This window comes from Struthio camelus, chromosome 1 (genome assembly GCF_040807025.1).
Source record: "Struthio camelus isolate bStrCam1 chromosome 1, bStrCam1.hap1, whole genome shotgun sequence".
NCBI lineage: Eukaryota > Metazoa > Chordata > Aves > Struthioniformes > Struthionidae > Struthio > Struthio camelus.
Genome location: NC_090942.1, coordinates 103,601,150 through 103,626,702, shown reverse-complemented (window position 1 = coordinate 103,626,702; position 25,553 = coordinate 103,601,150). Strand labels below are relative to the sequence as shown.

The following is a 25,553-nucleotide window of genomic DNA, read 5'->3' as shown; positions in this document are numbered from 1 at the left end:
AGGCCCATGTGTAGAAAAACTCCTGGAAGAATCTCACTACCTGATGGAGAGCAATAATGGATTAGGCAGGATTCTCCTGAGCCTCAAAAGGAGAGAGAGAGTGTTTCTCTTTTCCTTAATGGCCCAGCTCCCTAACCCTGTGGAGCAAAACATACTGTAACAGCACAGCAATGATGCCCCATCTTTCTTTTATTATCCCTAAGGGAGAACTGCAGGTTTACATTTGTTCTTAAAGCCAACTCTGTCAGACAATATAACACCAAGAAAAAAAGTACATACACACATGTATGTGCACATTTTTGGTGAGTGTACAAAAGTTGTTGATATTGCTTATTCCGGCCTCCAATACACAGTTAGACAATGTGACCTTTTCCAGTAATGTAGGAAGTCTTCTTGGGCTTCCTGAGATTCTGGACTTGTTTAATTTAGGAGGACAAATAACACTTCAGCTACTGCATTTCTTTGAATGCCCTCTGAATCGTATCTCTCTCATTTTGATAACGTTTCATGATCTGTATTACACAAAGGTCAGAACATGGGCTCACGTAGGTCTGACAGTCTCAGAATTTGAGAGGTAAAGGCCTGTGAGACTGCCTGCTGCTGAGACAGCATACACAAGAGAACTTGCATGGTAACAGACTGGAAAGTCAGTAGATGCTCCATCAATAGCTGCTCCATCAATCAGTTACATTTTCCTCTTGAAAAAGCAAAATGCAAAAAACAAACAAAAATGAGCAATTTCAGAACATTACTTTGACTTATATTTTGACAAATTTTGTTCTTTTTAAATAGCTGTCACTATATATACCTATACACACACACACACACACACACACACACACACACACACACACATATATAAAATGTTTTGGTATGTAACCCAAAATGTTCTAACTTTTTTGTTGGACAGGTAATGTCTTGCTTTTAATGCGTAACTCTAAAAATGCTTCATTTTCTGAACATACAGGTCAGGATTTGGCTGACCAGGAGAAGCTGATAAATGTCTCCAGGGGATGAGCTATGTCTATTCTGAAGGCAAACTGCCCAACCCATCCTCCTCTCAGCCACAGAGGCCTGAAGAAGCAAAGCCACTGCACAAAAACAGCATCTGTTTTTAGGCAACAGTAACTAAAGTTTTCTTTCGGTCAGGTGCCATCCTTTTGAACCCAGCCATCTCACTGCTCTTGACACTATGGACATGAATCACAGAATGGCCAAGGTTGGAAGACATCTCTGGAGACCATCTAGTCCAACCCCCCTGCTCAAGCAGGGTCATCTAGAGCACATTACCCAGGATTGCATCCAGACAGGTTTTGAATATCTCCAGGGAAGGAGACTCCACAACCTCTCTGGGCAACCTGTTCCACTGCTCTGTCACCCTCACAGTGAAGAAGTTTTTCCTCAGATTCAGATGGAACTTCTTGTATTTCAGTTTGTGCCCACTGCCTCTTGTCCTGTCACTGGGCACCAGTGAGAAGAGTCTGGCCCCATCCTCTCGACACCCTCCCTTCTGATCCTTGTACACATTGATGAGATCACCTCTCAGTCTTCTCTTCTCCAGGCTGAACAGGCCCAACTCCCTCAGCCTCTCTTCATAGGAGAGATGCTCCAGTCCCCTCATCATCTTTGTAGCCCTCTGCTGGACTCTTTCCAGTAGTGTCATGTCTCTCCTGTACTGGGGAGCCCAGAATTGGATGCAGTACTCCAGCTGTGGCCTCACCAGGGCTGAGCAGAGGAGAAGGATCACCTCCCTCAGCCTGCTGGCAACACTCTGCCTAATGCACCCCAGGACACCACTGGCCTCCTTGGCCACAAGGACACACTGCTGCCTCATGGTCAGCTTGTCCACCAGCACTCCCAGGTCCTCTGCAGAGCTGCTTTCCAGCAGGTCAACCCCCAGCCTGTCCTGGTACATGGAGTTATTCCTCCCTAGGTGGTGGACCCTGCACTTGCCTTTGTTGAACTCCATGAGGTTCCTCTCTGCCCAACTCTCCAGCCTGCCCAGGTCCCCCTGAATGGCAGCACAGCCTTCTGGGGTATCAGCCACTCCCCCCAGTTTAGTATCCTCAGCAAACTTGCTGAGGGTGCACTCTGTCCCTTCCTCCAGGTCATCGACGAATACATAGAACAAGACTGGACCCAGCACTGACCCCTGGGGGACACCCCTAGCTACAGGCCTCCAACTTGACTCTCTGCTGCTGTTCACAACCCTGTGAGCTTTGCCATCCAGCCAGTTCTCAATCCACCTCACCGTCCACTCATCCAGCCCACACTTCCTGAGCTTACCTCTGAGGACGTGATGGGAGACACTGTCAAAAGCCTTGCTCAAGTCCAGGGAGACAACATCCACTGCTCTCCCCTCCTCTACCCAGCCAGTCATCCCCTCCTAGAAGGCTATCAGATTGGTCAAGCATGATTTCCCTTTGGTGAATCCGTGCTGACTACTCCTGATCACCTTCTTGTCCTCCACATGCTTAGTGAGGACCCCCAGGAGGAGCTGTTCCATCACCTTTCCAGGGACGGAGGTGAGGCTGACAGGCCTGGAGTGTCTTGGCTCCTCCTCCTTGCCCTTTTGGAAGAATGGACTGACACTGGCTTTCTTCCAGTCCTCAGACACCTCTCCTGTTCTCCGTGTTCTTTCCAAGATGATGGAGAGTGGCCTAGCAATAACATCCGCCAGCTCCCTCAGCACTCGTGGCTGCATCCCATCGGGGCCCATGGATTTGTGGAGGTCGTTTGCGCAAATGATCTCTCACCCGATCCTCCTCAACCAAGGGAGGGTCTTCCTTTCTCCAGACTTTCTCTCTCATCTGCAGGGTCTGGAATTCCTGAGGACTGGCCTTGGCAGTGAGGACTGAAGCAAAGAAGGCATTCAGCAACTCTGCCTTCTCTGTATCCTTCCTTACCAGGGCACCCGCCCCATTCAGCAGCGGGCCCACCTTTTCCCTAGTCTTCCTTTTGCTATTGATGTATTTGAAGAAGCCCTTCTTGTTGTCCTTGACATCCCTTGCCAGACTTAATTCCAAGTGGGTCTTAGCCTTCCTTGTTGCCTCCCATACTCTGACAGTGTCCCTCTACTCCTCCCAAGTGGTCTGTCCCCTTTTCCACCTTTTCCCCTTTTCTGTAGACTTCCTTCTTCTGTTGGAGTTTTGCCAGCAGTTCCTTGCTCATCCAGGCAGGTCTTCTGCCCGCTTTGCTGGACTTCTTCCTCAGAGGAATGCACCCGTCTTGAGCCTGGAGGAAGTGATGCTTGAATATTAACCAGCTCTCTTGGATCCCCCCCCTTTCCTTCTAGGGCCCTGGAATTTCTCCCAGGGAATCCTAACCCCTAGGATTCCTCCAAGTAGGTCCCTGAAGAGGCCAAAGTTAGCTCTCCTGAAGTCCAGGGTTGCGATTCTGCTTATTGCCCTGCTTCTTCCTCGCAGGATCCTGACCTCCACCATCTCACGGTCACTGCAGCTAAGGCTGCCCCCAGCCTTCACATCTCCAACCAGACCTTGTCTGTTTGTTAGTCTAAGGTCCAGCAGCACACCTCTCCTCATTAGCCTCTCTACCACCTCTGTCAAGAAGTTACCATTAATGCTCTGCAGGAACCTCCTGGACTATTTGTGCCTAGCTGTGCTCTCCTTCCAGCAGGTGTCAGAGTGGTTGAAGTGCCCCAGGAGAGCGAGAGGAAGTTTCAGACAGGAAGTTCCAAGCAATCATAACACTCGCAGTAGTGACAAATGTTAAATGCTTCACTGCCATGGATGTACTGACAGAGAACTGATGTGAACACGGAGTTGAGGCGCATCAGCCTAACAAGCTGAGCGAAGAATAAAGGCAGCAAAAAGTCGATTGAATTCTTCAGAGAGAAAGAGACACTCTAGACGCTATTGTAACAAGTAATTTTTCAGCTTACAACAACAGAATTATTCAAGAAACTAATGAAGAACTAATGCATTTCTGATGTGCTTAGATGGAGCTTCTGACAGAAAACCTCACACAATCCTGCCTTTGTTGACAAGGTACAGAATCAATAATTACCTGGTAATTCTTCCAATATTTACCAGTTACGTCCTTTTATATTCAGAAAAATCAAAGCTGCATGAACAAATGATGTTTGTGAATGCAAAAATCTTATGATTAAATACACATATAGATGTACATACAAAATGGATATGAAATACATAAATGTACATAGTCATGCACACACTTACATGCACATTTCAATATTTACAACTCATCTATCAGAAAACTCTCTGTCCTTTCAAAATACGTTTCCTTAAAAACAATTACTATAAGGTTTAAACAGGGAAAGGACTCCTCTCTGCTCTCTGTGCTGAGAGAGGGATAAAAGGGCTCCATTCTGCTTTGAGACTGACATACAACCTAATACGTAATACTCATAAGCATAATCCAAGTACTGCTCAATCGTAAGCTTTTAGACCTGATCTACAGGCAATACATAGGAAAATATAGTTTGCATGTGCATATGCATGAACATGGGCATGCATGTCTATATAGCCATATAGCATTGTGTAGCAGAATTGAAGAAGCTTGAGAGCAACATTAGTACCTCACATACCACAGACGTGACATCACAAACTCACATAACGTATCGTAACTCAGTGGATAAACCACTTCTCCATACTCTCTGTTTTGCTCATTATGACTATAATTATGTAACAGAACTCTCTGAACACTGTGCCGTTATTGGAGTTATTAATCATTCTGGTTCTGTTTCGAGTACGTGCTTTACTGGCTGCTGGATATACTGCATTATACCACAAACTGAATATCAAAGTTAATACATTTGAATCTACTCTTTTAAGGGCCTTTCAACACAATTTACTCTTTCAATTTATATTTTGATAAAATATAAAAATTTAAAAAAAGAAAAAGCTGGTGTCAATATAGCCGTTGACCTTTGCAACTGTAAACAAAAGACAGTTCTTACCAGTAAACAACTTGGCAAATATGAAACCTGTTTTGCCACTGCTTGGAATAGTCAGTGCTTAGATGACAGACTCTGCATACAAATCAGCTCTTATAGAAAAATAGATTTCTAGACGTGTTTGAGAATAACCGCAGGATTTCAATGATGTTAGAAGCGGGCATCATTAAAACCACTTATTTAAAGATATACTGTGCTAAAAATAGTAATTAAAAAAAAAAAAACTGTGTAAAGAACACAAAACAGGCCACTATTCTAGGATGAAAGTGCATTTCAGAGCATCACTGTGAAAATAATATAAAGCTTTCCCGATTTCAAAAGGACTTCACAGAGGCCCTCAAATCTTCATTACAAGACATATTCTGGATTTGAGACTAAACTAAGTTTCCAACTTCCTTTTTAATTTGAGAACAGCTGATACAAAACTGCAAAGCTCTAAATTCAGTTGACTTGGACATATATTATAGTTCATATACACACAGCATATTAAGAAAAAATAAAAATTAATCATATATCTCTTATAATAAACTAAAAGGCCTCATATGGACTGTATTATTTTCCTTAATTTAGCTACGTACATTGGACCCCATGTTTTCCCCTTCTCTGGGAGAACCAAAAGTTCATGCTGCTGTGTACCACTGAGAAGAGTGAATTCCTGGGAAACAGCTTTGGCCATATCACTTATATCTACGGGCAGAACATTACTGCAGGAGTTCAGAATGAGATTTATTACATCGCTGTTTTCTGCCTTTGAGAGAGTGCATGTAGAATAGACCAGTGATCCACCAGGACGCAATGCTTTAACAGCAGACCTGCAAATAACGAAAAAAAAAATTCAACCTAAGAAGTGACATATTTTGGGGAGAGTGGAACAAATAACACTTATAAATCTAGATTTACAAATAAACACACAGAAGAAAAATAAATAACTTCATAAAACACTTTTAATAGAGAATATAATTGACAATTCAGGAAACTACTTGCAACACATTTTTGCTCTCTCACTTATTTATGTATTCTCAAGTTAACTAAGGGTATTTTTACACAGGAATGACAAGTAGAAAGCAGCATCCAGAGATGCAGAATGTACTTCCAGCATTTATATGGGCAACACAACTGTGAAAATGCTGCAACTGTGCATACAAACCAGATTATACCATATCAAAAGTACCAGTTAAATACCTAGATAGTTGCTTGCGTGAACAAATATCTAAGCATACATTTGCACTAATAACCTGGACTAATTATAGGACTGTAATTTTATAAACACTTCTGCAATTTCTGCAGCTTAGCAGGTAACAGGACTAGGGATTCATTGAGTCACCACTTTTCTATCTGATTTCCCAAGGAAATATGATTTAGCAGACCATATCGTCTGTCTGTTTATCTGCCCTTCACCTATTAACCTGTTAATAAATTTTGACTAAACAAAGGCAAAAGAGTCGTTTAAAATTTTAAGTTTCATGAAACTTTCATGACAATTGGTGTCAGAGGTTCTTTTCAGCTTCCTCGCTGAATCTAATTTTAAATAGACTGTTTACTTTCCATTAAAGCAGATCCCCAAGGTCTTTTTCACAGGCATAAAATGTAGCCTATCAGAGTAAGGAAATGAGATCTGCAATCCATATTCAGCAATCACAAATTAAAAGAATAAGGAAAAAAACCCCACCAAATCTTGTATCACAGAAAAGCATTCCTCAGATCTGCTACCACCACATAACTGAAAGAGGAAGCTGCACTAAAAGTTCATTTGCTATTAAATTACTCTCTTAAAATAATCTCTTTTAATTATACACTTTGGAAGCTGCAAGGACAGAGTTGCTCAAAGATTGATTTATAAGCTAGTATATAAACACATCACCTCATTGCTTCTGGAAAATAGATACCACAGGGCCAAAGCAAATATCACATTAAAACATAGAATTAAAACCAAACCTCTCTCGTTTAAAAACAACAAGAGGATCTGAAGAGGTGAATGCTGTTACTCTACTTGTGAATACTAGAGATATCAAGGGAAGTGCTCAGAGGATTGCAAGTATGTCACAGGGAATTTTGCCTGTGCCTAAGGGCAGGTCAAATTCTGGAAGCATGGACTCTTGGAGCACAATGAGACACACACAGTCATACTATATGGAAATACACAGAATAATCCTAGATTGGTGGATATTACTGATGCTACTGGTGCATTGACCAAAAAAATCTATGTGGAAAAACTAAAAAGACAAACCAACAAAGAAAAAAAAACCCTCAAATCAGACAAAGTGAGCAGCCCCCAGATGCAGTGAATCCAATTCAGACCCCAGATGAAAAAAAACAATGACACTGAAAGAGTAACTCCTCAAGAGTCAAGAGACACGCTGAAGAGCTGTTAGTGTGATATCTGAATGAAAACAGTTGAGAAAAGAAGGAAAATACAGAGGAAAAGACTAGTTCTTTCAACAGGATTGGGCCTTTTCAGGAAAAGGATCAATTAAAAAAAAAAAAAAAGCCTTATCACAAGCAGGATCAAAATTTTATCACTCTGAAGAAGTTCTGTCCAAAATAGTAGGGAAAAATCAGGGCAAATGACTGTTTCAGATAAAGACAATACAACTGTGTTCACCTTCCCAGGTGAAAATTCCTGTGTATTATACCCAGTCTCTTCTTCTGGCAGTGCACACAGGCCTTTCTCATTTCTTCTATGATTCCTGGTTAGGTTAGTCAACAAGCCAAATACATAATTTACTTCATTTTATACTAGCCTAACTTTAGACAGCTAAAGAGAACCGTTCTTTCGCAACAGATGCTAAAAAAAAAAAAAAAAATCAGTGTTTAATGCCTTTATTGTATCAGTCTTCAGTAAAAAGATGGAGAGTGAGCAGATGGCTAGCATATTTAGAATAAGTGAGAGAGTAGCTCAAGTTCAGCCTATTATAGGTAAAGAATAGGTTATAGATTACTTAGGTGATCTGATTATTTTCAGTTTAACAGGGCTTAATGAATGTCATTCTAGGATAGTTCCAAAATTAGCTAAAGCTATCCCAAAACTGCAAGCGTATCTCAGGCCTCTGAGAATCTATAAAAAAATTTAAGAATGTTTTAGAAAAATGTTGGTAAGGGATGACATATATCATGTCACCATGAGACAGTAAAACAGAGCAGATGTCCTCCTGACGACCCTTCCAGATTTAATTTTCTAAAATTCTGCAAATATCTGCATGCATTTGAATTACTGAACACTGAGCAGATTTTCATTGTGTTCCCCCCTACGCCCACAAATACATGTATACACCTTAGCAGGGTACAAAAGCACCAACATTGGCCCCTAAGTTCTCTCTGCTGTCTCTACACCTGTAGTCTTTGTTTGCATCTGTTCTGCTCTAGCTACAGCTGTCCGTTTAAAAGAGCAGTGTTTACACTGCTTCTGTGTGGCCTGTCTGACCAGTTAAAATATGCCCATCTGCAAGGAAGAAAACTGTTGTAAAGCAGAGCAGATAGCTAATAGTATGTATTTCTGACAAAGTACTTGCAAGAGATTCAGTAAGCTAGGTAACATTCTGTTCTACAACAAGTGAGAGCAGTTTTTAAAATACCTCTTTTGACTACCTGTTTCCTTTGTTTTTATTCCAGCATCTTTAATCTATCTTTCTGAAATTAGCTTTTTAAGCCTTGATTTGTAGCATCACTTTCTAATCTGGAAGACTGAGCAGTAAAGTGTCTCTTAAAAATTTGATTAATATTTGATGCCACAGCACTGTATGCTGGGAGGCAATAGCACTGCCCAGTTGAAGTGCTACTTGTTTTTTTCTGTTTGTAGTGGGAAATGGCAGGGCACAGTGAAAATTCTGTGCTTATAAACACACAAACAAAACAACACAAAGATCATTAAATGCTACAGTTAGAGTATCCTTAAGCAAGTCAACACAACCACAACTTAGACAAATACAAGCAATGATAAAATATTTGTGAATGCAGTTCACCAGTAGGCAGTCCCGCGTTCATACACCAAGAGGATTATATACCTGAACATTAGCATATAAATAGAATTATGTATGCTACTTTATAACCAACACTATTAACAGCAGTGAAGGGAGCACTGAGATTCAGGGTAATGCCACAACCACAAATGCTTCTGGTACTGTGCGAAGAAAGGAGAGAAGGAGAAAGAAACTGTAGATAGAAGCTCACGTTTAGTTACTTCTTCTAAGGAACACTTACCTTCTTCCTTGTACTACAACAGTATCTGGAAGCCTCACTTCGGATTAGAGTACCTAAGTACTGTACTGAAATAGTGTAAGACAGTCCACTCCTTAAAGAGTTTACACTGTTAAAGGCGAAGGAAAACAAGCAAACAAACAAAAACCTTCCCTTCTCATATAGAAGGAACCAGGACAGGCAGAAAGATCAGGCAGCCACCCCTCCCAAAGGTGAACAGCAAGTCAGCAAGAGAACTACATTCTGAACCCTCATCTCCTTAGCCCCAGATCAGTCCTTGTAAAGCATTTTTCTCCTTGTAACAGTTACTCGCTTTCCAGCTTTTACATTAGAAATCCAAAGAGAAAAGAGATGAAGTCCAAATGGTCTGTGATACAAATAAGCTAATCTTCTTCAGTACAAAGGAAACCACTTGCTTTGCTTATTTTCATAGAATTTCCCCCTCCCTCTACACCTTCTCCATATACACAGGAATGCAGAGCCGTGAGAGAGCAGCCAGTTGGTTTGTAAATGCGGAAAAAATACTGCTGTGTGACAATCAAGATATCTCACATTCACACCATGCCCCTCCCTCCAGCAGAATCCCAAAGCAATGTACTAACTGGTAACACACCTGATAACTTTACACACATAAGCTCATGACTACTGCTTTCTTATGCGTAACAGATACTACATGAAAATTTAAACAAGGAAGTGAGAAAATATTTTAACCATGTGAAACTGGAAAAGGTAAAGGTAATACCAAAAAAGTAGATACAGCTACAGGGTTAAAAACCAGGACACCTACAAAAGTGTCTTTTTAACATATATAAAGTAACAACTGTTCAAGACAACACATCAGTGCTTTCAAAAGCACTGTGCTCCTACAACAGAAGGCTGGTGCAGTGATTTAGAGTAAAGACCAAAATAATCTGAACCAAATCCTGAAAATCCCGCTTCAAAAACAAACCAACTCCAGGCCTACTTAGCTTGGGAATTTTCACTGGACCACGACTGAAAAAGGTCAGGTTGCTCAATGCAGAACTATCTTAACTCTGAAGCTAAGTCATGAATTAAAATATCTACGAAGGATTACTTTAGGCTGCAAGGTTAATCAATGTATCTACCCATCTTGCGAAGTTCAGCAACAGTTGCTTCTGTAGCCGTGTTCAATGTCACCATACCACCATCCCTAATTAAGCTGTGCTTAGCTTTTGAAAAACCTTCAGCACTGAGCTGCAAAATTCAAATGAAGTAGTGCTGGGCTGAAAGTCACAAGGTGATACTGTGAGAGGCTAAGCAGGTTCAGAGAATTTTATCCCCACAGTAGCAGCATGACTGAGAATTCGTTCACAAGAGAATCTGCACAAATAAATTTAGGAAATCAATCTTGTCTATAACTAAAGGAGAGAAACAGGCTTATCCAAGGGACATATCAGAGCTGGAGAGTAACTTACTGACATGTGTAGGAACCCACCACCACTATGACTACACAGAGAGTCTAAGAATGTAATATTCCTCATACATTAGGCATCTTGATTATCCCCAGAATACTCAATTAAAGCTCCAATCCCAGCTGAAGGAATTGGTTACTGTTACACAATACTTTTGTAACTTTTGTAACTTCCAAAACTGGGCTCCAAATCTAGAACGATTAAAATGGATGCTATGGCAGAAGGACCTGGGATATTTTCACCTTCCACTTATTGTAATACACTGTTTAAAGACAAAATAAATAATACATTATTTGAAGATAATTAATCTGTAATTATTTTTCTCTTAGTGGTACAGATATCTTTATCCATATTTACTAAACAAGCAGTAAAGCTTTGTTTTTAATTAAAAATCTAGTTATACTTAACTTCTTCATTTTAAATTGAAGTACATCCATTCATCATACTGAATTTTACATATTACAGGCACTAATACCATAAAGTTTTAAGCTTCACATGGAAAACGGGAGAATACATATTAAAGGGACAGGAAACTTACTGGAGCCTCCCTGACACATCCACTATTCCACACAACCTTTTATGTTTCAGTAAGACTTACTAAAGTTACTGCTTGCAGTCAAGATCCTGAAGAAGTACCACTGTCATCAGCTGACTTTTGCAGCTCAGTGGTATATACTATCATGTATATCACTGCACTGTAATGGGGTTATTGTTTGAGAAGTATGAGCTAGTCAAGGCATATCAGAAAAGACTAAAATTGGTAAAATCTAACACAATCCATTTACATGACCTATTTAATACATAAGGCTTGTATATAGGATCTCCAAGGTGAGCTCTTCCAGGAGACAATATAAGACATTATGCCAAAAGATGTAATTACATTATAAAACTGCAAGCACTGTGGCATATTTGGTACAGGAAGACATATATGCTAAATTAGTAAGTCAAATCTTCTCTTGGGTACTGAAAGCAGCTTTAGAAAATACCAGTATATCACAATTTAATAAACTCACTGTAATATCAAAGAGTCTAATATGTTTAATGGTATTTTAAAGTAATCAGTGGCCTGGAATTGCAATAGCAGGAATACTGCAGGTTAGACTAAGAATCACCTGCACATCACTCTGTAGAAACTTGCCTGATGCTCCTCATGCTTCCCCCCACTTGCTTTAAACTATTGACATTATCACTTTATGGTCACTGAATCCACATTTAAATCCTTCCAGGATATAAGCATAAGAGTATAGCTGTAAACCAACTAAGAGGGTGGGGGTTATCCCATTCAGGAGCTACTCTAAAACAATGGAACATATGTAGATTGCTCCTCTCTTCATTCTAAATGAATACTTGCAAAAAAAAAAAGCATTATCCCACTACACTTTTGCAGGATGTGTCTTTGCAAACAATTTCAACAGCACGCATCATTGTACTATGGAAGCCTGAAGTACAAAAGATGTATTAAGGTAATCTATTCTAAACCCTCACATTGCAAGAATACTGGATAAGATTTTTTAAAGCAATATTTTATTTTAAAATAGTTTTATTTAGTTTGTTTCTCAGGATTTACTTTAAATCTAACAATGGAGCATTGAGACGCTAAAAATAAACTAGGTAAAATAGAGTAATATGATTATTTAGCATCTTAGAAAAAAGACCACTCTAGAGCCACATGATGATTTAAACTGAAACACTTTCACTTGCAACTAATATTTAGTTATTTAGAATCCCAAAAGGGGATTTTTCACACGGAAAGAAAATTACGCAACATGATAGGTTGCCATTTGGATTATTTTTAAAGTCTTAGCATCTCAAACATCCTTTTAAAAATTGGCATATAATAACTGGATATAAAAACTGGATATAAAAACTATTTCATATTATAGCAAGCACCTGCATGTCCAGCCCACTCTCCCTATGCTTGCGTGTATCTTCCGCATGCCACTTGAAGGGTCGCCATTAATTACATTGCTCGTTTAACCATTTTCCGTATTAAAGTAAAAGACTACATACATTTTAGGGCAAGTTTAAAACAATGCAACACTTCAACAGTGCCATCTTTTGGCAACTGGGATGTATTTCTTTTCACTATCCTTGTTAATGTCTGATCAGAATAAAATTATCAAACCTTTTATAAGCCATTCAAGAAGTAAAGCATCTCAAGACGTGTTTCCTTTTATTCTGAATCCTATTCTTCTTATTGACTAAAGACATCATGCATTTCCTTCTTCCTCTGAAAAGAGTTCAAACACCTCACAGTCACACGGCCTGTATCTTAATGGTTTCACTTTGTTTTTCCCAAAGCCAGTCAAAAATGATAAAGAAATCCCATCTGTGTCAAAATAACCAGTTTTTAATACTTTGGTGATGGGCAGTGACAAAAGCACACAGGAGACACTGTATCGTGCCCCAGGCATGATACTTTCTCTACTCCTCTCTTTAATTAAGCTTCGCTGCCATGGAGAGGCAGTGCAGTTCAGAACAACGTACTAACAACGACAGCAACATGAAGTGACCGTGTTTTCTTGCAGTATTAGATTTAAGTATAAATAAGTGTAAATAAGTAAAAATAAAGTCACCTAAAAAGGAGGAAAAAAATAAACCTCACCTGTTTTGCTCTGGTCCAAATGAGTTCTGAAAATTCTGATGAATAATATGTAGGTAGCAAATAATTTTAAACTCTTCTAAGAAAAACACTGAACTTCCAGTTTAACATTAGCGAGCCCTCTCCTTTAATGCACGGTGAGTTCTGAGGCAATCATTGTGTTAACAGAAGGCTATGAGACACCCTTTGCAATACCAGACACACAGTAGTCTTGCGATAGCAACAGATTAGCCTATTTCCTGTTCTCAAATTTAAGAATAACAAGTGCCAATGCGATGCTGAAGAATTTTGCTCCCACCCTGAATGTTGCAGATGCCTCACAAACTTACATGCTGGGTTGCCACTTGGGCAGTATCACTAACAACACGGCCATTTTTAGCTGGATAGCCTCCAGCTGCCATTCCACTGCTGCTGCAGTGACAAACCTTCAATCCTTCAGTTATTTTAGTCAACCCAGAATTAGCTTCTTCCCTTGCAAACTTTCAGAGGCCTAAGCTGAAGGAAAAGTTTTTGCTTCTTTTAACTCAGGCTGCTCCCTTTGCTCCCTCTCCCCAACTTAATTATTTAAAAAAAGAAAAACATAGGTAGCACAAGCAGAGTCTTCTCAGCAACGGAAGGGAGAACAAAAGACCTCTGAAGCCCACTACAGACTTTGCCACACAGTCCTAGTGCTTTTCACTAGAGCTTATGATGCACACATATACAAAAAAAGGACTAAACATAGGATTAAAGCAAAATCTGTGTGTCTTATGCTTAAACCAAAACAACTACTTAGCTGTTTTGTAGCTTATTTGTTCATTCATTCATTTACGAATTCCATAAATTTCGTTCTGCTTCTTGTCAGGAGTGACTTAATCCATACGTTTCTCACAGGGCACTACCAAAGGCTTAAAAACCAGGAAGTATTTAAAATCAGAGTTTACTTATTTCAACACCTCTGACAGAAGAGGTGGGGCAACAACAGTGACCACAGCACGCACTCTTCTCTCTGTAAGGAGATTCAAACCAACCACCAGGCCAGAAAACAGCTGAGCTGTGACTGCAGTCTGTTCTTTATTCTACAATAAAGGCATTCCCCATTTCTCTGCTAAAACCCTACTTATAGAAAAGAAGTAAAGATTCACTTACTACCGAAATGCATAAAGACAAAAGGTAGCGTGTTTCTCAAGTGAGGTGGCTTGGGCACCTACTTACAAGAGTAAGAGTCCTCTGCTCCAGTACCTGTTCCAAGGACTATTTCACTATTTAGTTAACAACTGTTCCGTATAAAACAAACAGCAGGTCCTTGGAGTAGGAAGCAGACCTGGGACTTCTTTCTCTTCCACTAGTCTCGGGCATCGTGCTCTCTTGCCAAATAATCTTGTACTTCTTTTCTATCTATTGGCAGATCCTCTACAGAAAATAGAAAGACAGACTCATACGGCCAGCAATACAACCAACAGGAACACTGTGATCATCTGATAAAAGAGAGGTGACTAACGGCAAAGGAATATGTTGTGTGCAAGTAGTACACTTATCAGGCTAGCAGAGGTTGGAAGAGGACTTCAATATTTATCTTTCAAAACACCAAAAACAGCAATGGCCAAAACCACATACAGGAAAAATAATGTATGGCTCTATATAGTAACAAAATCACCGTATGAGATATCTATTACTACTCAGTGCATATAGTACAACAACGTATCTAAATTAAGATTCTGTACATTTAGCTACATAAATGCTCAGCATAACTAAAGAAGGGAGAATTTTAATGCAGGAAACAAATTAAAACTCCAACTTCTACTATATTAGTAGATGGTACATTAACATTACTAACAATATAGTGGTATTTTGCCCACTTAGAGAAAACAATTTTTGCCTCTGTTTTAAAACCAAAAAACAACTAACAGCACACTGAAGAAAAAAAAAAAGCAAAAGCAGCTTTGCAATTACTTTTCTGAGGATATGTCAAAAGCTTTACATTTCAATGAGACTATAGAGATGACACCAAATGTGTGAGGAAGGAACATCAGGATTTTTTTCACTAATTCATAGTGTTTACTATACATTGCATGAAAAAGATATTCTTTCAGGAGAGAAAAAAAAAAAGTGAATTACTCTATGAGACCATGTCACTAATCTTCACATACCAAGGAAAACACAGTAACTTGTGACTTAAGCTTTGTTGTACTTGTGCCTTAAGTTTTCACAAAAAGTTTTGAACTTTTACTCCAAATAAGAAATATTTTCAGAGGTCTGGACTTGAGAAAATAATGCGAGTACAGTGGCATGTTAGATTAACCTGGGTTGCCAATACTACCTGATGACTCAAGGGAAAACGTCAATCTCATTTTACTTCCCATGTGAGCAGATCTGTAAGCCACCATACAAGGTGGCTGCAGGATCAGCAAACTGCTCCAGTGAAGCTTAGGGCTGAAACACCAAGACAAACATGGATCAGAAGCTTTATGAAGGTGCTGGCAAAGCACCTGTTTACTTACATTTGACAATAACTAATGGTATAAGTTCCCATTATTTCAGAAAACTAAGTTCAGAATATTGGGGTTGAGGGTTTTTTTTTTTCTTCCAACTAAAACATGTGCACAACCCTCCCACCCCCCCAAACATTTCAACAAGAAATAAAAAACGTCTAGTAACCTTTTCTTACAAAGAACAAATCAGCAATTTCAAATACCATATTATGACTGACATTCAAAGTAAAACAATGCTCTTATTAATTTTACCTTGCCATTGTACTCCAGTTGCACAGGGGATGTTACAGAAGATACATATGTAACGGAGAGCCAGACATTGCTCCTTATATGTTATACTTATAAGCAAACCAGGGATTCAAATTTTTCAATAACTGGGGAGAATAAAGTGTTTCCCTATTTTCTCAACTCAAATGTAACGCTTCATCCCGAGTTCTGAAAAATGAGAACACATACAACTCTAAACAAATTAACTAAGAAAATAATCATTTTGCCTCAGGCTTGTTTTGCCACCAGTCATTCAAAGCCCAGAATATTCATGGCCCTTGACATTTCCTACGCACCTAGAATCCCCTGAAATCCTGTTAACTTTGTGCGTGCATGTCTCTACCCATTCAAAACTAACAATCTGCCTTGCAGTAAACCCACAAGAAGAAAAAGGGGGGAGGAGGGGAGGCAGTCAGACACAGTGTATCTTTAAAAGTTAGTTTGAGCTCCTCTGGACCAGAACTCTACCGCATACAAAGTAGAACTGTTTAATTATTGGGAGATGTCGTGTATAAAAGTTACAGTAGCATGAACACCTTCATTGCATTTTCTAAATTGTATCCTGTTTGGATTTATTTTCAGCTGAACCCTAACTCAGTTTCTTTCAGCTGCAACAACTGGTCTAGGAATAACTACAAGATTCGTAACAGTTTTACCATTCAGTTATTATGTACTCAGCCTTAACCTCAAGTTTAATTTTTATCTGAGAACTGATACCATTACTAAATTCATTTATCGGAATCACTGCGTTTTGTGCTAGCATTCAGTAGCAGGAAATGACCATTCCTCACTTACTTTGCAATTTGTTTTCTGCATGAACATTCCAAATAATAACGAGATTTGCAGTGTGTTCTTATAGCACTCAGCAGGGATGCTTTGCTTATGGTATTAACAATCATTGTAATCTCAATTTCCTTCAAATCAGTGCTGCCCTCACGACTTATAATTTGCTGTTCGGTATTTATGCTACTTATTTACATTTCAAATTTTATTCACACTGGAGTAGGAAGATAGTTGAAACAGTTTCAGCACTTCTTTCAGATCCTCTTTCTTTGAGGCCTCTATGCACTTAATAAATTACACTGTATTGCACAAATACTTTTTCTTCCCGGTCTTCCTCTCCGATTTCCCCAGCTTTCCCCCTAAAGTTGATCTACTTTGAAAAAGCAAGAAGACAAGTGAATTACAAGTGAAATATTTCCATAACTAAAAAGAAAGAGGTAAAGCCAAATTTTGGGCCGAATGTCACTTGATAGAAATGAAAATAAAACTCCCTTTCCCATTTCCCCGCTCTCGTGTGTGTATTCCCTCTCTGAACATACTCCTTATACTTAAGTACTACAGCTAAAGTAAATTGGCCTGTACACTTTAAGTTTCATCTTCAAATTGCACAATATTTACTACATTACTTTCAACAAAATTTCTAGGGTTTTTTAAAGATTTATACCTATTTTTGTTTTGTAGATATGGGAACTGAGGGGAGAAATGTCCATGAGCATTAAGCACAAGGTAACCTGAGCAGACAAACCAGGGCTATCCGTGCATAAGCTGACTCATATGAGACGCAGCATAGCTGGATTAGTGCATTGGTTCAACCTTACTAAATATTATCAAAGTATCAGAGCCAGGATTCAAACCCAATTTTTGATTTACAATTATGCACATTAACCATAAAGCAAAGGCTTGAATAGGGTGGCATTCTACACTTTTAGTTTTGCCAACAAACTTCTAATGTACTTGCATGAGTCATTTTGCCTTTCCTGATCTGATTTTATCATTTCCGCTTTTCCCTTAAATACAGAATTCAAGACTTCATTAGTATTGGAAATTCAATCTAATACTATCAGATAAAAAAAGCAATAAACATCCAGTGCACAGCAATACCGTTTACTAGGTAAATGTGAAATATTCTACTGGGTAAAGCCTATAATCTTTACATCTTGAATCTAATAACTCATTTAATACGCTCCCCCCCAAAAAAAAAAAAAAAATCCAGTGCACGTAACAACAGACTGTGTACATAAGTACTTAGACCTACAGGAGTGACAAAATGGAAATTAACATCCTTCTACTTCAAGTTACATATCAAAAATATTTTGTCTTATTGCTGTTGCTATAGTAAAGCACACCTTCCACAGAAGCAAAGTTCTCTTCTAGACTTAGGATCAATTCAATTAAATATGATTTGCAGTGACAGGAGTGTTTCCTTTTTTAAAACAAGGGTCCTGCTGTCAACAGTTCTCCACTTCAGAATTGTAATCGGGAGTGATTTATGTAAATTTTCAAAATTTCACTGCATGATATATGCTTTCTTTTGTTAGAGGTTCAAAAATTGGATTTTATATGTCAAATATTGAAAAGGGAAAACTGAAAGAGGTCAATGTTTTAAATATGATTGATTTCTACAAAGGAAATGGGTGACATGATGCATTACTGCAATAAGACAGTCATATTTCTGTTATAAATCATAGGCTTCTGCTAGGCCTTTTTTGACTCAAGTCTTGCGAAACTATCTGAACTGCTGCATTGGGAACTTTCCATAAAAGCTTTTTTGTTGTTGCTGAAATAATACATTATTTTTTCCCTCAATTTGCTTTGACAGATGGGTACTTCCAAGGTAAATCATTGTGCAGCACTTAAAAGTTTATTATTTTATCAATATCTATACAGCACTATATAGCTCCAGAAATTGTTTTTGGAAGGAAACATAATTCTGCTTTAATCTAACTCCTAAAACATTTTAACTTTCCGTATAATAGTATATTATTATTATTGTTTCATTTTGTAAACTTTTTTTTTTTTTTTAAGAAATTAGTTATAGGCAACACTTCACTCATTTTCAGGCTGAAAGTTACCAGCAAGCAGAAAACATGAACTTTCATGAGACTGAAGGCAAGACTCGCAAGACAGTAACTTCAAGTATGACTGTTACTTTACAGAAAATACTCAGGTATAGAAGGTATTAAGGAGAAGTCACATTACAGTTTTTCATGTCATAGAAAAGAAAGTGTTTCAAGCCTATGGCTGGCATTATTTAAAAGTAAAATATGTTGCAATTTTGATTTGGATTATTGGGCGGATTTTCCTGAAAACCAAACAAAAAAGCCCTCCAGGTCCACATATTTTTTTTTTTTTACCTTTATTAATAGTCATCCAACCTGGAAGATGGCAACACCCTATCAATTAAAATCAGTAGTCCTTCTTGCTATAAACAGTAAAATGGGTATTAAATTCAAGCAGGTAAGAATGTGCAATAGTAGACTCAAATTCTTCATATAAACAGGCTATAAAACAAATTCTGAAGCAGCATTACCTAATGATCAGCTGATAACCATTCAAAGCTGGTAACTAGCACTGACTGACAGCTTTGTGATCAAATAGGCTGTAATAAAGAACTGTAAGTGATAATTCTGCTGAAGAACAAAAAAGAAATACACTTGGGAAAAAATGCCCAGCTTGGCTACTTTTTCAGATGGTTAAAAAGAACCATTAAAAATTCTGTGCATGTTTTTGCTTCACCTGGGGAATAGTCCTAGAACCACTTTAGCTGTGTCAGCTACAGAAAGTATTTTGATAATATCTACCAGATACCTACCAGGCTGTTCTGAAACATCTATAAATGGGCCTAATAAGCGAGTTAACAGGATTGCAGAGCAGTATGCTAACAGAGGATCTAGACCACACTACTTACATTACCCTACACAAAATTCCCATATTCAAATTAGCCCAGATTAACTTTTATCTAAACAGCAATTGCAACAACATATTCTTCATTTACTCTCTTCACTGTGTGAAACTTAAGATTTGGAAATTAAATATGAAAAACCTTGCCCCATATCATTTTCACTAACTAGAAGAAGCGCCTTTAATAGCTTTTCTTGGCACATCTCACCTTAGCAGCTGTAACTGTAGAGAAGATAACTCTTTCCTTTGTATTAGCCTAAGTGTAGCCTGCTGAATATCAGAAGAGAATAACCAACTTCTGTCATTTGAACACGGAGCATCGACCAACACCTATACAACCAACATGAGCAAACAAGATGATTAACAAAAACATTCACTTTCTGAACACTGTATGCCAAAATCCACTCAATTCATTTTTGCAAACATTCAGAATGCCCTTTTTATTCTCCATTTTACAGGCAACAATTATCTATTATTTTGAAATGTTTTTGTAGAGTCATCAAGGAAAAAAAAAAAAAAGGAAGAAATTACTACTCCACAAGCACCCTTCACCTGAATAACACTCACACTTGTTCTCTCCCCCTTCCTAATTACAGATCATGCAAAGATCACAGCGATAAGGTCTTCAGCATTCACTACCAGGATTAAATGGGTAACATCATCTAACACATGAACAAATGCACAATAAGCTTCATATACTGATTCCTGAGGCTCTGCAGAGCCTGTTTGTGACCTTGTTTTCCCCTAATAAGCCAAATATTTCTACTGGGTTTGGAAAAAATAAGAGAACATCACAGGCAAAGAAAGAAGTAAAATATGGAAATATCACTTGCTAATATGTAATAATGTTACCTTGTCAAATAATTCAGGGTTGAGATCTCCAATCTGTCTGCCGTCTAGTTTAGAAACAGTTATTGAGTTGATCAAAGAATCTGGGATGAAGGATTCTAGTGTCTGTTCCAACCATCTTGATCTCAAACCATCATACTCATTACAGTGAAACTGACCTTAAGAAATTAAAAACTGAAGTAAACATTCTCTGTAATTTTTACAAATATAAGGAATTAAAACAATTTCAGAAGTTTCACTTTATTTACAGCACTGCTGCAGAGTTCACAAACTATGCGCTTATGCTATTGCAGATATTATAACATTGCTAGATATTTACAAAACCCTAATAAATCTCAATATGTTCCTACAGAGCAACCCACTAATACTTATGGTAGCAACAGACTTTCAGAGTAAAACAACCTTTAAACATAACCCACATCCAAAGAGCAGTGCTCAGTAAGCAATTTTCTGGGCTCCTTCCACTATTGTCTAAAGAAATTATGTGCCTTTAATTAATTAGTTGTCTTTTTTGCTAAAAAAACCCTCAGTGTTGTGTGTCTTAAGCCCATCAGTACAACTACCTATTCGTTTTGAAATTTAAGCTGGAAGTGTTTCAGCAAAAGAATATTAGCTGTATTTATGTTTAACCATGTATCCAGAGTAGTTACCGTTTCAGAAGAAACACTGCTGTTGCTTGCACCAAGACCAGTATGTAGCATCATATTTTCCTCTTTAGAAAGAAGTCAACTCCTTTCTTTAATAAAATTTCTATTTTGATGTCTCTGGACACTGTGGTTTGCCCTATACCCTATTTTTGCCCTATACAATAGGATATGTATAGGGATACCTCAGCATTTGCTGAGGTATATAGTCAGAATCAACTTTCTTAAATCTTAACTTTCATCACCAACAACTCAGAAGCAGCCATGGGATATAAGTGCTTAATCAAACCTTTTAAAAGGGTAATAGCATTTAATTTACCTTGTAAACTGCACCTCACTCCTCTAGAAGAGGGAGAGAGCCAGCGATAATCACCAGATGCAGGTGTTTATAGTAATTTTCTCACCCTTAAGAACAAACAGCGCTGCCAATATTTCCAGACAGTTACTACCCAAGCTAGCACATAAACTTGGAAAGAGCAATCACATATTACTTGAACTTCTTGGCCTGGAAGAACCGAACTGTGGCTTTCTGCTGCCTTCTCACATGCTGTGACCCTCTTAGTGCCCTTGTGCAATGTCTAGGTGGACTGAGACTCATAACTTAGTAAACATTGATATAGAACAATTCCTCATCATAAGCTTTCTCCCTCTGCCTAGTTTTCACACGTTTAATCTTTTATGTCCCATTTTACATCTGTACACTTAAGTTTTCTTACACTATTTGCACGGGCCAGATAGGCAGCAGAAGAAAAGAAAAAAAAAGTAAAAGTATTTTAACATTGCAGAATACTTACCTCCCTGTGTCAAGGAGTCTACAAATGATTTTAAGTAATATCTTGAGAAGTAACAATAAGGGAATTGGTGTAGAAACAAAAACATAAGAGTTACTCTCCTTTTATCAGTCAGTCTGCAATACTCTGTATTTGAAGAACTACAGCATTTTTCATCCACTTTTAGGTAAACGGACATCACAAAAAAACCTTACCAAACAACACGAGAATACTTAGGACATACTTTTAAATCCAAATCTTGCACAGAATACAGACACAACTAAAAAAACCCACATAAATAAAGCCAGGGACCAGGTACTAACAGCTAATAACAACTCAGTATGTTACCTGGATTGGCACACTGTAATATAGCTACTGATTTACCCCCTGGCGCAGCACACACATCCAAAACGTCTTCCCCATCCTTCACCTCCAATGCCAGCACTGGCAAGAGTGAAGCAGCATTCAGCAGATAATATTCTTTCAGTTTACCAATCTGGTGTTTCTGTGCTGGGAATCTCCTAGGAGTTCTACTGATGTAACACTTTAATGATCCTGGCAAATAAGGCAAAGTTTCTTGAAAGAGAGGATGATAGCCCTTCAAACACAAAGTGCTCTCCAGCTCTGAGGACCGACTGAATTTATTAAGGAGGACAGCATGCTGCCAGCACAACGGCTGTGTGAGTACATCCCTGGATTGAAAAAAAGGAAACGCTATTTAATAGTTTGACAAATTAAATTACGTTTCTATCACGTGGGAAGCCTTTCCTTACATATGAGTAACAGTTTCATCATGGTATGATTTTGGTGAAATAAAAACGAATCATACGATTTTGATTAGATATGATTAAGAAAAGCACCCAGGAAAAGAATTTTAATAGGAAAATCAAGTCACTATTTTCTATAATTATTGCCTTTCAAAACATCATCTCCTAAAACAGAACGTTATTTGTTTTTCCTAATTCTTTAACAAATGACTGGAGAACCTACACATTATGATGCTTAATGCTGTAACTATAAAGGATTTCCCTAGGGGCCAAGAACAATTGTCATATCAGTTTTCAAAAATCACAACAAAAACAAAAATCACATTGCCTTTGTAAGGGGTCATTCCTGCCAACTATGTATATGTGCATTTCTAAAAAGCATTTTTTTACAGGTGTTCTTTTCTAAATTTCCATTTGTGTTCTGCAAATGTTGGGTCAGGAAAACTTAAGACAACAGATATTCCTGGAAGACAATCAAAAAGCAGGGTTTTTATGGTAGGAACAAGCCTGTTTAAATTTCCGTTTGCTTTTTACACATCTTTCGTTTGTGAATATTCCCCATTTCCCATTTTAATTCCCCTCTGTATTTTTTCATGTTTAGCCTGAGGACTATCATATGATACTCCTCAGTAGTATTCACTATCTTAAAAGAGAAATCTGCATTGATGCAATCCAAAAGAGCTTTTAAGCTTATACAGTTAAGCCAACGTTATGCTTCCACATGTCCAAATTTTTACAACAGAGACACTTGTTTTAAACTACTTTTTAATCCAAACATGCTAAACCAAAGAGGGCACTTGGAGTAATCACATGGTTACTAAGGCTCTGATCACGTAAGATGCTTTTCCCTTCCAAGTAGAAAAGTGAATTTCTCCTGAAGGGCTCTTTTGCTGGCTTTCCTATGAGTAATAATCACCAGCTTGCAGGGAGAGGAAGCTGTCCTCTCTCAATGCCACAACCAGTTTTTAGCTGCTGTGTGATCAAGGCCCAAATTAAATGATGTCATTTTCCGTACAAGTGAAGAGCCGTTAAAATTCAATTTCTTCTAATGAAGGAAACCAGGGGAGGTACTTCACTCCTAACATTTTGTCTCAGTCTCTTAACATACTATAAAGCTGTAGAACAAATGCTAACAGCTGCTGTTAAGTATACAGGGATGCTTTTTTGATCATGGTTTTATGAAATAGTTAACTGAAACATGTAAGACGGCAGTCTCTTTCTCTTTACACTGCATACACATAAAGGTCACAGAAGATTAACCACCACAAAAAGAAGCATGTCAAGGGAAAAACAAGAAATTCCAAGTCTTCTATTATTTCATACTGCTAGTCTAAACTAAAAATAGCTGAAGCAGTTGTTACATTCTGTGACTTCTTGCAGGTATTTTAGGAAGCACTTCAAAACAAACAGAACCCCCGTCCTCCACACCCAATATAAAACAGACCTGACTCTGGTCCATGCATCTCCCAGTTCCTGTGTGTACTGCTTCTCAAAATGATCCAAAACAACTTGACAAATCTGCCTTTGAAGCTTCCCTTTTGTTTTATTCTCCAGCTTTAGAGAAAGGAGAAAAAAAAGAAAAGCAGTAAGAAAAGCAATTATTAAAACCACAGTTTATCAACTTAAATAAACTCAGCATCAGTGATATTAAGATGCTCAGATATCACGGTCATATCACACATACAATCAAAACTAGTAACAAATTTAGAGAAAAAAAACAAGTTAAGCTAGTATAGTCTTTTCTACCTGTGAAGAGGTAATTCAAAACTTGCTGATAATACTCCTTTTACATATCCACTAAGCTGAGACAGCAGTTTCTGGGGCTCTGATGTATCAGAAACAAAATAAGCAAAGCATGATTGGGGAAGATTATTTCCTAGAAATATCATCACCTCGGCCAAGACATATCTCTGAATGTGCTTAACTAAAAGAAAGAACTTCATTTGAATAATTGTGCAAGTGAGCTGGAATAGAGCCACAAAACACTGCAATAACTAGTTTATCCCAGGAGAAAGGAGAACAATTAATTCAGCTATACTTTCTGGTTCACTGTTTCTTTAACTTAAGAACATCTTATGTCTCATTTTACAGGGTGGGGAGGAGCAACTTTTGGTCTCTGAATGAACTCCTTCTATTCAAATAGAAAACTTCTAAGGGAGAAATCTAAAATTTGCTGGTCTTTTGCTCCTTAAAGGTATGCAACCTTCCCCTGCCAACCTAGCACTATCGTTTTTCCTGTTTTCCTCCTTATATGCCATCTGTAGTTCACCTCTACACAGAAAAACTTAACAAAACTGTGAATGGCCTGCTGACCTCAATGAACTCCTAACCTTGGAGTTACTTCTGTTGTTGTTTTTTAATTTCTTAAGTGGGAAAGGTGAACAGAGTTGTACAGAAAAAATTAGCTGCAATGACTATGCAGGTACAACCAACGCTGAAAGCAAGCCAAACTGATTCCTTAGCATCACTGACGATGTAAAAAGGCAGGGATTAGCTGTCAGGCTTGCTTTCACAGTATCTGGAAGAGTTCTACGAAACTGAAGCAGGTGTCCAACCCTACTCATTCTTAAAAAACTAGCAGAGATTTTGCTTTCACCAAATTATTATCACAGTACAAAGTGAATTTGCGGGCCAGCGGTTTTGACTTTAACGTTAAGCAAATCCTGTATTAGAATGCCTGCAGTGTAACACAAAGGGAACTACCTTTGTAGCACATTTAAAGGTAGATACACACACAGCATCAAGGATAAAATTGGGTAGAAGAAGTTTTCAATATAAAGCACGAAAATTAAAGATATACTAGCTTAATTATGAAAGGGACAGCAAAAGCATACGCAGGACTTTGGGATTTACGTGGTTCAGGTCATGAGATGTCACTGGAACTTTTTCTGCAGATACAAACAAACGAATGAGGCTCCAGAGCACTTCAATTCAAC

The 25,553-nt window shown here is 38.3% G+C and overlaps 1 protein-coding gene across 1 annotated transcript in view; it reads right to left on the bottom strand.

Annotated features, from left to right (window-relative positions):
- Window positions 1-25,553, bottom strand: part of NSUN3 (NOP2/Sun RNA methyltransferase 3) — a 37,248-nt gene that overhangs the window by 10,855 nt on the left and 840 nt on the right. The window contains exons 2-6 of the mRNA XM_068955412.1: window positions 24,062-24,171; window positions 22,199-22,542; window positions 20,440-20,594; window positions 19,796-19,917; window positions 5,515-5,748 (exon numbers count right to left, since the gene is read on the bottom strand). Coding sequence (XP_068811513.1) covers window positions 5,515-5,748; window positions 19,796-19,917; window positions 20,440-20,594; window positions 22,199-22,542; window positions 24,062-24,171 — 965 coding nt within the window. The remainder of the gene's footprint in view (window positions 1-5,514; window positions 5,749-19,795; window positions 19,918-20,439; window positions 20,595-22,198; window positions 22,543-24,061; window positions 24,172-25,553) is intronic.